This window comes from Alexandromys fortis, unplaced genomic scaffold (assembly GCF_014885135.2).
Source record: "Alexandromys fortis isolate MF-2015 unplaced genomic scaffold, M_Fortis_MF-2015_v1.1 scaffold_18, whole genome shotgun sequence".
NCBI lineage: Eukaryota > Metazoa > Chordata > Mammalia > Rodentia > Cricetidae > Alexandromys > Alexandromys fortis.
Window position 1 is genome coordinate 12,915,900 of NW_026067897.1, and position 14,667 is coordinate 12,930,566.

Here is a 14,667-nt window from a genome sequence, read left to right on the forward strand (position 1 = left end):
GCAAGTCTCACTTTACTCACCCATCCCCAGAGAAATAAATGACTTCCAGAGACACTGTAAGCAACCTCACAGAGTGGACTAAGAGTGGTTCCCTAAGATACAGACAACAACTGCAACAACTGATCCAAGAGAGGATCCCTGAGACACCGACACCAAAGCAAGGGATGAACCAAGAGGCAAAGACACTGCCGGCAACAATTGGAGGAAGAGTTGGGTAGGCACCAATGCAAGGATTCATTCACCAACCTAAAAGGCAGCATGGTAACACCAGAACCCAGTGGTCATATAACAGGAAGACCTGATCATTCTAACCCAAAAGAAGCATAAGAAAATCTCCTCAAATTTAACTCCTCAAATATTATGAAGATAATAGAGACACTTAAAGAGGAAACAAAAACTCCCTTTACAAATGGAGGGAAAAAAAAAATATTGGAAGAAATCATTAAGTCTCCTTAAAAAAAAAAAAAAAAACAGGAAAACCAAGAAAAAAAACTATCAAAGAGGTGAAGAAAACAGTTCAAGGTTTGAAAACTGAAATAGAGGCAATGAAGATAACACAAACAAAGGGATTTCTGGAAATACAAAATCTGGATAAATGAACTAGAACTACAAATGCAAGCATAAGCAACAGAATACAAGAGATGGAAGAGAGAATTTCAGGCATTGCAGATATGATGGAGTAAATAGATTCATCAGTCAAAGAAAATGTTAAATTAAACAAATTCTTAAAACAAAACATTCAGGAAATCTGGGACACCATGAAAAGACAAAACCTAAGACTAATGGAGATAGAAAAAGGAGAAGAACTCTAGCTCAAAAGCACGGAAAATATATTCAACAAAATCACAGGAAAAAAAAACTTTCCCAAAATGAAGAAGCATATGACTATGAAGATATTGGAAACTTACAGAATACCAAATAGACTGGACCAAAAAAAAAAGTCCCATCACCATATAATAATCAAAATATTAAACATACAGAATAAATAAAGATTAAGAGATGCAAAAAAAAAAGTTAAAGTAACGTATAAAGGCAGACCTATCAATATTATATCCGACTTCTCAATGCAAACCCTGAAAGCCAGAGGGTCCTGGACAGATGTGACGTAAATACTAAGAGACCACAGATGCAAGCCCAGACTACAATATCCAGCAAAACTTTCAGTCACCATAAATGGAGAAAACAAGATATTTCATACAAAACCAGATCTCAGCAATATATATACAAACCCAGCCTTATAAAGAGAATTAGAAGGAAAACTCCAACACAAGGAAGTTAACTGCACCCACGAAAACTCAGACAACAGATAACTCAGCAAACCACAAACAAGGGAAACACACAAACACTCCTACTGAAAAATAACAGGAATTAACAACCACTGTTCATTATCATCTCTTAATATCAATGGATTCAATTCACTTATCAAAAGACACAATCTAACAGTAAGGATACAAAAACAGGATCCATCCTTATGCTGCATACAAGAAATACACCTCAACCTGAAAGACAGACATTATCTCAGAGTAAAGGTTTGGGAAAAGGTTTTCCAATCAAATGACCTATGAAACAAGCAGGTATAGATAACCTAATTTCTAACAAAATACCCTTCAAACTAAATCACACAAAAGAAATGGAAAAGAACACTCCATACCTATCACAGGAAAAATGCATCAAGATGAAGTCTCAATCCTGAGCATCTATGCCCCTAATTCAAGAGAATCCACATAAGTAAAAGGAAAATCACTAAGTTTAAATTGCTCATCAAACCCCACATACTAACTAATAGTAGGAACTTCAAAACACAACTCTCTCCAATTGACAGAACAAACAGACAGAAACAGCGAAATGGGAGAAATAACAGATGTCATGACTCAAATGGACTTAACAAACATCCACAGAACATTCCACCCAAACACAAAAGAATATACCTTCTTCTTAGTATATCATGGAATATTCTCTAAAACTTACCATATACTCAGTAACAAAGCAACAGACACAAAAAGATGGAATAACCCCTGCATCATATCTGATCACCATGGCGTGAAGTTAGAATTCAACAACACTCATTGCAGAAAGCCTACAAGCTCTTGGAAACTGAACAGTGCTCAGCTGAATCACTCCTAGGTCAAGGGAAGAAACAAAGAAAGAAATTAAAGGCTTCATAGAATTCAATGGAAATGAATGCACAACCTACCTTAACCTATGGTACACCCAGAAAGCTGTGCTAAAAGGGAAGTTCCATAGCTGTAAGTGCCTACATAAAGAAAGTGAAGAAATCTTAACTAACGACTTAACAGCACACCTGAAAGCTAAAGAAGAAAAAGAGGATCACCCAGGAGGTGTAGATAAAAGGAAGTAATCAAATTTAGCGCTGAAAACAATAAAAAAGAAACAAAGAAAACAATACAAAGGATCAATGAAACAAAGAGCTGGTTCTTTGAGAAAATCAACAAGATAGACAAATCCTTATCCAAACTAGTCAAAAGCCAGAGAAAAAAATCCAAATTAACAAAATCTGAAATGAAAGGGGCCATCGGGACATAACAACAGACATTGAGAAAATTTAGAGAATTATTGGGTATTATTTTGAAAACCTGTACTCCACAAAATTGGAAAATGTAAAAGAAATGGACAATTTTCTGGATAGGTACCACATACCAAAATCAAATGGATGTATAACATGTAAGGAAATAGAAGCAGTCATCAAAAGCCTCCCAACCAAAAACTGCTCATGGCCCAAAAGTTTCAGATTAGAACTCTACCAGAACTTCAAAAAACAGCTAATACCTATAGTCTTCAAACTGTTCCACACAATAGAATTTATCCTGATACCCAAACCACACAAAGACTTAAAAAAGAAAGAGAATTTCAAACCAATCTCCTTCATGAACATTGATACAAAAATACTCAATAAAATATTGGCAAATGGGATCCAAGAACACATCAAAAATTTCAGCAACCATGATCAATTTGGTTTTATCCCAGAGAAGCAAGGATGGGTCAACATGCAAAATCTATCAAAGTAACCCACCATATAAATAAACTGAAAGGAAAAAAAAACATATGATCATCTCATTAGATGCTGAAAAAGCATTTGACAAAATCCAACACCCCTTCATAATAAAGGTCTTGGAGAGACCAAGGAATGTACCAAAGCATAATAAAAGCAATGTACAGCAAGCCAACAGCCAAATTAAATTAAAAGTCACTCAAAACAATTCCACTAAAATTAGGAACAAGACAAAGCTAGCCACTCTCTCCAGATCTATTCAGCATAGTACTTAAAGTTCTAGCTATAACAATAAGACAACAAAAGAAGATCAAGGGAATACAAATTAAAAAAAGAAGAAGTCAAACTTTCACTATTTGTAAATGATATGATAGTATACATAAAAGACATGAAAAAATCTATAAAAAAAATTCCTTCTACCGATCAACAACTTCAGTAGTTTGGTAGGATACAATATAAACTCAAACTCAGTAACCCTCCTACATACAAATGATGAAGAAGCTGAGAAAAAATAAGAGAAACATCACTCTTCACAATTGCCACAAATAACATAAAATATCTTTGGGTAATAGTAACCAAAGAAGTGAAAGACATATATGAAAGGAACTTTAAGTCTTTGAAGAAAGAATTGGAAGAAGATATCAGAAATAGAAGTATGTTTTCTGTCCTTGGATAGGTAGGATCAACATAAAAACAGCAATCCTATCAAAAACAATTTATAGATTCGGTGCAGTCCCCATCACCATCTCAATACAGTGCTTCACAGACTTCAAAACACAGCAATACTCAACTTCATATGGAAAAACAAAAAATCCAAGGTAGCCAAAACATTTCTGTACAATAGAGGAACTTACAGAAGCATCACCATCCCTGGCATCAAGCTCAATTATAGCTGTACAGGAATGAAAACAGATTGGTATTGGCATAAAAACAGAAAAGTGGACCAATGGGACCTAATCAAAGACCCTGATATTTATCCAAACACCTATGAACACCTGATTTTTGACAAAGAATCTAAAATTATACGATAGATAAAAGGAAGCATCTTCAACAAATGGTGAAAGCTTACCAGCATGTCAGCACATAAAAGAATGCAAATAGATCTATATCCATCCCCATGCACAAAACTCAAATCCAAATGGATCAAAGACATCAATATAAATCCAGCTACACTGAACCTCACAGAAGAGAAGGTGGGAAGTACCTTTGAACACAAAGACCCAGGAGACCACTTCCTAAATGTAACACCAGTAGTACATGTATTGAGAGCAACAATAAATAAACAGGACCTTATGAAACTGAGAAGCTCTGTAAAACAAAAGGCATAGTCAATTAAACAAAAAGGCTGCCAACTGAATGGTAAAAAATCTTTGCCCACCCCACATCAGGCAGAGGACTGATCTCCAAAATATATAAAGAACTCAAGAAACTAGACTTCAAAATACCAAATAATACAATTAAAAATTGGGTTCAGATCTAATCAGAGAATTCTCAAAGAAGAATCTCAAATGTCCAGAAGACATTTAAGGAACTTTTCAAAATCCTTAGCCATCAGGGAAATGCAAATCAAAATGACCGTCTTACACCAGTCAGGATAGCTGAGATAAATAACAACAATGATAGCTTATGCTGAGAAGGATGTGGAGTAATGGAATACTTCGTTGCAGGTGGGAGTACAAACTTGAACAGATCCTTTGGAAATTAGTATGGCAATTTCTCAAAAAATTGGAAATCAACCTACCTCAAGACCCAACAATACCACTCTTGGGCATAAACTCAAAAAATGCATACTCACACCACAAGAACATTTGCTCAACTATGTTCATAGCAGCATTATTCATAATAGCCAGAACCTGGAAACAACCTAGATGCCCCTCAGCTGAAGAATGGATAAAGAAAATGTGATACATTTACACAATGGAGTACTACTCAGTGGTAAAAAACAAGATCTTGAAAAACTGCATGCAAATAGATGAAACTAGAAAAAAACATCCTGAATGAGGTAATTGAGAAACAGAAAGCCAAGCACAATATATACTCACCCATAAGTGAATATTAGACATAAAGCAAAGGATATCCAAGCCAGAGTCCAAGAACCCAGAGAAGCTAAGTAACATGGAGAACCCTAAGAAAAATGTACGGATCCCCTGGGAAGGGGAAATAGATCAGATCTCCTGAGAAAATTGGGAGCATGGGGGTGGGGAGAAGAGCGAGTGCACAAGTGTAGAAGGGAAGGTGGAAGGAGAACTGGAGGAATCAGGATGGTGGAGACAGGGAAAGGAGAGAGAGAGAGAGAGAGAGAGAGAGAGAGAGAGAGAGAGAGAGAGAGAGAGAGAGAGAGAGAGAACAAGTAAAGTTTGATATTTTGATTGAGGGAGCCATCATGGGGCTAGTAAGAAATCTGGTACTAGAGAAATCCCCAGGAGTCCACAAGAATGACCCCAGCTAACACCCTAAACAATTATGGAGAGGATGTTTGAACTGGTCTTGTCCTGTAATCAGATTGATGACTACCTTAAATGTCATCGTAGAACCTTCATCCAACAACTGATGGAAGCAGATGCAGAGAAACACAGTAGAGCACTAGACTATGCTCCAAAGTCCAGTCAAAGAGAGGGAGGAAAAGAGGGGGAAGGGTGATGTCATTATATAATAATCTAAAATATTTTTTAAAAAGTTATAGTAAAAAGGAAAATTAGAAAAGAAGAAAATATTTGGCTTGCTAGCATCCTTAGGCTCTTGGAAAAAATGAAAACAGATATTCTTGGAGCATATTTGAGATGTCCATGATGGCAGTGAGTGTGAGAGCGAACTATCATGAATACAATGAACATGAATACAATGAACCGATATTAGGAGGACATAGGTAGATGTAACGAGGAGATGCTTGGAAAACAAATGAAACTCACAAATGTACTGTGAGAAAGAATCATAGATGCTGTAATAATTTTAATTCAAAATTAACAAGCTAGTTCTTTGGGGTTCTTTGCTTTCTTTCTCTTCATAAGACTTTATAGAAATATTCATCTTCATGGCCCTTTCTGAGAACATTTTAGTACCCGTGAATATTAGAACACATTTATTGTAAATGCAGCAAATATTCATGTATATGGTTTATATCTCATTGATATCATTCTTATTCTTTGTAAATTTTACCACTATTATCTAACGTATGCATTTAAATGTTTCAACTGAGATTCCAAAATATTCTGTGTATCTAATGCTTTGAATCTGTGGTAGTTCAGCATGCAGTCAGCCTCCCGTAGTCACATATTCAATTAGCCACAAATTTCAAGAATACTTGAAAAAAAAACATTTATACATATACTGGACACAATGATGTTTTTATTCATTAGAGAGGAAGGCAAAAGAAATACTTAAATATTCATTTGCAGCATGCCTGCTGTTTTGAAATCACGAGAGATGAATTATAGCATGCAGAAGGAGCTCTGTGATTCACAGGAAAATGCTGAGGTCTCTGCATTTTAGATAAGGCTGTAGCTGGATGATGTAATCTATTTGAAAACACAATTGTCAAAGGCTTATTTAATACACCGTCTAATAGGAAGGGAGACTGGGGGGAAAAAAGGCCCTTCTTCCCTATGCATTGCTTGACTGACAGAACTGTGGCTCTCGCAGCTGCTTAGCAACAGAAAACTATCATTCTCCAGCTGTGTCAGTCCTGAGAAAGAGGCAAATTCAAAATAAAAGGAGAATTTCTATTAAAATCTGAATTTGAAGTATCTGGTAGATACTTATTGTATCCTTTAGTTTTATGGAAGGGATTTAAGCATCCTCAGGTTTCCATGGAACTGTCCTTGGTGATCTTAGGGCCCACCCTCTTTCCCGTATTGCACGGTGACTTTAGTGTCCCTGTGTCAACAGTCCCCTTCACCTTGTTCCGTATCCACATCAGTTCTAAAATGAGAATTACATCCTATTGTGACCACACAGAGTTCAGAGAAACCTTGTCCCCCTCTCTTCATTATCTTACCCACTTTCTTTACTTGACTGTACTTGCTCCACTCATGTCTGTACTAATGTGGTGAAGAAACCACTCTTTATTGCCTGCTTTATAAACAGCTGTGACTTCTTCCTCTGAATGAGCACATTCATATTTCTTATCCCAGCCATGGCTGTGGGCTCAAATCTGTTTCAGGCTAAATATTAACAGAAGTGGCTGAGAAAAGATCTGTAGCCCTATAACCAGACTGGCTCCTCATAACTTCTAACATAACTTCAAATTAATGAGATTTTCAACTTCCCAGTGCAAACCTTTCTGTGAAAAAAAAAATTCACTCCTCACAGTAAATCCCATAGAACACTTTTAAGAGAGCTCCTTGCTGGGTGACTGAGTATCTCTGGATGATTGGTACCACAACTCCTGCTCCTCAGGGTCTCCCGGAGGTTTTGATGGAAGAAAAACATATCAACAGTTGATGGAGGAAGCCCTTCTATTTCTCATCTCATTTGTCTGTTGTTTTCTGACTTGATTGAATACTATTTAGAAAATTCTTACCTAAGTTTATAGTGCTTTTTTTTCATATTCCCTACATTTTCTTTTGCCACTTTTTGAGTTTCAGTTGTCCCATTGAGTGTTTGAATCTCCCTGGAATTGGTTTTCATGTAAGACAAAAGATAAAGATCAAGTTTAATTATTCTAAATTTAGAGATTCTATTTTCTAGCCACTAACTATTGAAAATGTATGTTCTCTGTTGTGTATTTTTCGAAAATTTGTCAAAAATAAGGAATTTTAAGTTATTTTTGTGAGGATAATCACCCTGAGGTGAACTATGACCATTCTAAAGAAAAACCATTGTAGTTTCCTAAAAGATGAGGGGGCCCCACAAGGATGATTCTACCTGGAGGGGTGGTAATGTCACTAAACTGACAAATACCACCCAAGTATCACTTTTACACTACAAGCTGTCTTAATGTGCTTTGAAATATTTGGGAGAATGTGATATCAGATCAATATGCAGTCTTTAATTCATGCTGATCACTGTTATTTTCGTCCATTACCCTGTTTTTTCAATTATTTTTATTTGTCATGTTCTGAAGCTTTCAGGATAGATATTATACACATGTCAAATTCATCTTTAAATGCTTTCTGGTTGGTAAGTTGTGAATTACATTTACAGTCAAGGGGGAAACAATTCAATTGAATTCAGTGAGCAGTGCCTTGAATCTCTTCAAAGGCACTGGGAAATGATTTCCACCATCACATTCAGTACCAATCTTGAGTGGTATTACCATGATAAGCTCAGGACCAAGGGCATTAGGATGCATAGTTGAAAACTATCTGTATTCTTTCATAATCAGATTGCACTATTCCCTGCCATATGAGAGCAAGGACTGCATAGACAAAGAAAGAAGGCTCGACAGTGTGTTGTGGCACAATTAATGTCCTTAAACAGGGACATAGCTTACTGAGCAGTGTGAGCACAAATTACCTACAGGACCATTAGCTGGTTCCAAAGTGAGAGAAATTACTCAACATTCTCTTTGAAGAAGCATTTTCATCATCAAAAAGCACAAGCAAAAATGCCAAAGGGAGAGGTACTTACACCAGAATAGAAAGGCTCACCAGACACACACAGTACGTCTTGCTCCTGTAGCATCAGCAGATCTCTGGCAAGATGCAGTCGGACTTTAAAAGGTTCCTGATTACCATCTTGTAGCAAGCAAACCCCTGTCTTCGACTTTAGATAAAAAGAATAAGAAAGAGAAAAATGCTCAATTCATGGGTTATGATTCTCAGAACTACTGACAGTAAAGTGTGATGGGTAACATTTTTGAGGTAAGGGCAATGCTTTAGGTTACCCACACATGACTTTACAGACATGCTAACGAATGGATAATAACTTCGAGCAATATGGAAGTCTAGATAACGGGGGCTATGCTAGAGAGACCACACTGAGACACAGGAGGAAAGACTGCATCAAACGTGCCTCATTACACTGAGAAATGATAGAAATATTAAGAGTTAAAATATGAAAGTAATAGGTACATTGAGATCTGTTTTACATTGCATGGAGTTCAACATTTTAATGTTTGTAAGTCATAGTTTGTGTACTATATTCTGGACCATGCACAAGTGCCTAATAAATTTCAAGTAACTCTGATTACTCCAAAAAGAAAGATAAGAAAGAACAATCCTACAAATCTGGTCTCTATGACTCATTCTTGAGTTAGTGAGCATTAAGTCACCTTCTGTCTTTGATATGAAATTCAAAATTGAAAAAAAAAACATGCTTAGGGTTTTCTTAGATTTCTACTATGTTATCACCTTTAGTTGTGAGCACACCCACAAATATTTTTGAATCTATAAAGAAGTGAAGATGAGGGTTTGAAAACTATATGAATGAATGGAAATATTTATAGACAGATTTACTATAAACTAGGAAAGTTTTATTTAAAGCTCGTGTATTTGCTTGACATTTTTTTTGGAATTGTGTGAACAGATTGAATACTTTTAAATTTGTCCTTTCTCATCCAATTGTGAATCAAGAAGACAATAAGAACAAAGATTACTACAAAAGCTGGTGCTTTTCTTTAATAATTACTGGTCATACTTGGCTCAATGAATTCGTATCTAGGGATGTGTACTCATCTTATTTAATGAGAGTATGTAGTTAAATAAATAATACCAAGCTTGATCTGGAATAAGATTATACATGGACATTAGCTGGTCTGTTTCCCAAGAATGTCTTATAGTGTTTATAAAAATACAATACATTTAACATCCAATATTACTCTTTGTGTAGATCATGGTAAACAGATGGATTTGTTTATTTTTGTACAAAGAATTAAATCTGGATATTTAATATTCACAACATAAAGCAATTTCAAAGCTTTTTTAGAGTTCATTGATATTTTATAGCAACCAATTCTAAGAACACCACAGGGAAAGGGACCAAAAAGACATCTGTAGGCTTTTCAAAAACTGCTGAAAATTTCAAAATTTTTATCCTAATCCCAAGATGAAATTCATTCAATAATTTTTGCAACTGAAATCAGCAACTCAGATGATAATTTTTCAAATCAACCATCATGATACACAAAATTCAAAGGTGTATTAATTTCATATTTATAAACTATGTAAGGATAGTATAAAATATTAAAGTGGCTTGTTTTTTTAAAATAAAACCACTATGTTTCCATAGGAGCAGAACTTTGTAGGTACAGTAAAAACACTAAAGCTCATAACAATTAGTAGCAGGGGATATGAGCTAAACTTTTCTGTCAGTGTGCATTGGCATCATGTGATGTGATAGTATATGCAAAGCAAAGTGTCCTGTTATATGTTAGAATCAAGTCTTCAGTAAGTCTCACAAAGAAACCCAGGAGCTGGATGCCAGAAACACCTCAGACTATGTATATATTTGATATGGAATTGAATTTTGTTTGCCTGAGTTTCACGATCCTCTTGTTTTTCCTTTGAATGGGAATCGGTGTTCTGGGTAATAAACGCCACTATTAATATTGAAAATAAATTTTTAACACAGGGTATATTCTGATTACAGTTTCTCCTACTGCATTTCTTCCAAGATCTTTCCCACCTCCCCAGCTGTCCAACTCTACACCTCCATATAATATTTTTCTCTCTCTTTAGGAAGAACCCCCCCAAAAAAAAGACAATTTAAAAAGAATCATACACAGAGAGACATAACCATAAACACACACACAAACAAAACACATAAAAACATAGACACTAAAACCATAATACACAAAGTACCAGCAAGATTTTCAAAAGCCCAAATGAAGCAATATGAGGTTTAAAAAAGAAGTAAAATTGAGTTGTTTCATATTGACCAGTTACTATTGAGCACAGGACCAACCCCAAAGTGTGATTTATATGTCCTTTGAGACTCCATAATAGAAAATTTATTTTTCTTTTGCAAAGAGTTGCAAATTGGAGATACCTTCTTAGGATTGGGAGCTCATGCCTAATTCCCCCTCTCGACTCTGGGACAAAATTAGGATAAATCTGTGCAGGAACTGAACATTCTGACAAAGCTTCTGTGAAGTCATGTGTGCATTAGTCCCCTTATGTCTGGAAATCACTCTTTCCTGGAAGTCATCTAGCTGCTCCAATTCTTACAATCTTTCACCTCCCTTTCCACATAGCCCCCTGATCCTTGGGAAGAAAAGAATTCAGTTCAGGAACCAGGGTCTTGGATGCTCACACTCTCTGCACATTGTGTTATTGTGGGTCTCTGCAAGAGTTCCCATATACTACAAGAGAAATCTTTTACGATGATGGCTGAGTGAAGCTCTGGTCTACAGGTGTAGTAGAATATCACTAAGGAGTCATTTTATTGCTGACTTACTTCAGCAGTACTTGGTTTTGCCTAGGTCCATGGACCATCTAGTCTCAGGTTCTTAACAATCCAAGCAACGTTGGTTATGGGCTTCATCTTGCAGAATGGGCTTTAAACCCAAACTGAGAGTGGTTAGTTACACCCACATTTGTACGACTGTAGCCTACAAACAGGTCGCTATCATAGACTGAAAGGTTTGTAGGTGGGTTGATCATTAGCTTTCTCCTCTGTTAGTATGCAGAGTACCTTACAGTTCAATAACTACTGGTCAGCAGAGATGAAGGCTATAGTTAAGCCCCAGCTCAACTACTCTTCTCAGTGTTCAAGAAGAAATATAAATATCTTCTTCAACAATAGAGCTTTACCCTCAGTTGGTGGAGAGCAACCAACAGCCTTAGCAATAGCCCAGGTTGTTAGGGGTTTCCATGGGAACCCTTTGGCCAACAACTGAATCATATATAAACCAATCCTGAGACTATGTTTTTACCATGGGCCGTGCATTATTAACAGCAGATGGTAATTAATATTCAAGGTGTCAGCACGCCAGGAGAAAAACTTTCTGATGGGAAAATCTCATTAGGAAAGGCCACGAGGCTACAGACTTTGGAATATCTTCTGCTTTTGTCTGTAACTTCACCTGTGATGCGGCATATTTCCCTTTATCACAGTGCGTTTGACTCTTGAGTACATCACAATCTACAGGGCATTTTTATCTGTGGATTGTCTAGAAGATGATTCATCCTTAACCTGTATTTGTCTCATGAGTACATCACAATCTCCCGGGCATTTTTATCTGTGCATTGTCTAGAAGATGATTCCTCCTTAACCTGTATTTGTCTCATGAGTACATCACAATCTACCGGGCATTTTTATCTGTGGATTGTCTAGAAGATGATTCCTCCTTAACCTGTATTTGTCTCATGAGTACATCACAATCTCCCGGGCATTTTTATCTGTGCATTGTCTAGAAGATGATTCCTCCTTAACCTGTATTGCATAATTGATATCAATAATGTTAGCTTTTATAGAATTCTGATGATTAAAAATGAATACAAAAAAATGACACAAAGTTAAAGTTTATGAGCTACTCCTAGGAGATGTTTTACATCACAGCTTAGGTTGACAGGAAACTGGTGGAATTTTCCCCAGCTGCCTAGAGAGCCATGCACTATCAGCTGAAATAAAACTTCAAAATAGCTTTACATTAAACTAGATGCCTTGCTTATGGTTCTTAAGATAAACTATTCCTAGAAATGCAATCTAGTTTACAAGGATATATAGCCAAGCTGTCTGATTTGTTGAGCCAGATTTAAGAGTGCAAAGCAAACTAATTGCTGCACACAGTTTCATTACTTGCTGTGATTGTTATCCTAGGACAGTAATTAATACAGCTTTTGTTCAGAAACACCACAGGAAGAGAAGATCTTGCTGGTCAGTGCTACAAGAAAGTAATTTGACCTCATTTCCCTGAGAAATCATTATGTTTTCTTTTTTATCATCTAGAGTTATACACAGGACAGAAAGTACATTCTGAGATTTAAAACGCTCCTAGTGTCGCAGTGCCTTGGGGAGAGCCAACTAAGCTGGCACTAAAAGATTGACAGCACCATGGGCCTAAACTAAAGAATTTATGACACATCAAACATGGCACGCACGGAGTCCAACAAAAAGCCCAGCACTGTACAACTTCTGTTCACAGAATATGAGTTCAAAATGTCTATACGATCCGAAGTATAGGTTACAGTATTTTCTTAGGCTCCTCAGTAGGTTAAGGTTATAATGCCTTTAAAACCCTTTATAAGATTTCACCTCTAGATAGATAATTAATGACTGATTCTTTCTTTGCAGCTGTAAGTTACAGGCCACCAATAAGGGGGTTGTCTGAGAAAAAGGCTACTTTCTTGACCTATGACAAGTCATTTAGATTTATTGCTTATGAGTTGTCGAGATGACTCTATTTTTATCATTTACTGAAATGTAATGTGTCTTTCATATGCGATTCCTGTATTTCCTGAAAGGTTCTGATGGGTATATCTAGCTGTGAAGAACAAAGAAAGCAAGCTATGGCAACATGAGAGAACGGAGAAGGATCTATCAGAAAAAGTGCATGAGAGTCTGTTTTCCACAAACCCTCAGATAGAAAAGTCTTAGTATGCTGACACTGCGGACTTCTTTCATATCCTGGGCAGTCTAGGAGCTGGTTTCTCTCAAGTTTGCTGTATGTTTAAAGCAGAGATGTGAGATGCCTAGTTGGGGCATTGTCTCTGCCATTACTTTGTTGACTCCATTTATATTTCTTTCAGTTATACATGTATTTAGAGAACCTTAAATTTGGGGCTGGAGAGATGGCTCAGCGGTTAAGAGCATCGCCTGCTCTTCCAAAGGTCCTGAGTTCAATTCCCAGCAACCACATGGTGGCTCACGACCATCTGTAATGAGGTCCGGTGCCCTCTTCAGGCCTGCAGGCATACACGCAGACAGAATATTGTATACATAATAAATAAATAAATAAATAAATAAATAAATAAATAAATAAATAAATAAATAAATGAATAAATGAATAAATAAATAAATATTAAAAAAAATTTAAAAACTTAAATTTAAGAAGCTCATAGATTTCCATATGACTCCACAAATGACCCTTAGAGTTAGATGTCACTGCTCATATTCCTTCTCTTATGCTCTTTTTCTCCATTTTATACTCATACTCCTATCCCCCTTCTCCACTCTCTCCAAAATTATATATTCATATATTCTATCTACCATTCCTTAAAAAATCATCCATTTCCTGCTAGTCTCTTACTCTATACTTTTACCTAACCACAGTAGTAATATATATGATATATATGTGTGTATTATATGTTATATATATAATATATGATATACACATATATCAATAGTTCAAAAACTAAAATCTACATATAAGAGAATGCATTTAATATTTCTCTTTTGTTTCTGAGTTAACTTACTCAGGATAATTTTTTGCTAGCCATTAATCTACCAGCAAACATCATGATTTCACCTTTAAGAGCTGGTTAGTATTCCACTGTGTAAATGTACCACATTTTCATTACCCCACTCATCTTTTTATGGACATCTAGGCTTTTACCAATTTTTGGCAATTATGACTAAAGCATCAATTAACATAGATGAGGAAGTAGGATTTATAATTTTGGGCACTTGCCTAAGAGTGATATAGCTGGGTCTTAAGGTAGAACTATTCCTTACTTTCTGAGGAATCGTCACATTGATTTCCAAAGTGGCTGTGCAAGTTTGCACTCTCACAAGCACAGAATAAGTATCCCCTTTCCCCATATCCTTGTCACATGAAC

General features: G+C 36.2%; 1 protein-coding gene across 2 annotated transcripts in view; it reads right to left on the bottom strand.

The window, feature by feature from the left end:
* Sntg1 (syntrophin gamma 1) overlaps window positions 1-14,667 on the bottom strand; it is a 348,433-nt gene that overhangs the window by 141,153 nt on the left and 192,613 nt on the right. For both annotated transcript variants that reach the window (XM_050163780.1, XM_050163772.1), the window contains one exon: window positions 8,579-8,713. In XM_050163780.1, the coding sequence (XP_050019737.1) occupies window positions 8,579-8,713 (135 nt within the window). The remainder of the gene's footprint in view (window positions 1-8,578; window positions 8,714-14,667) is intronic.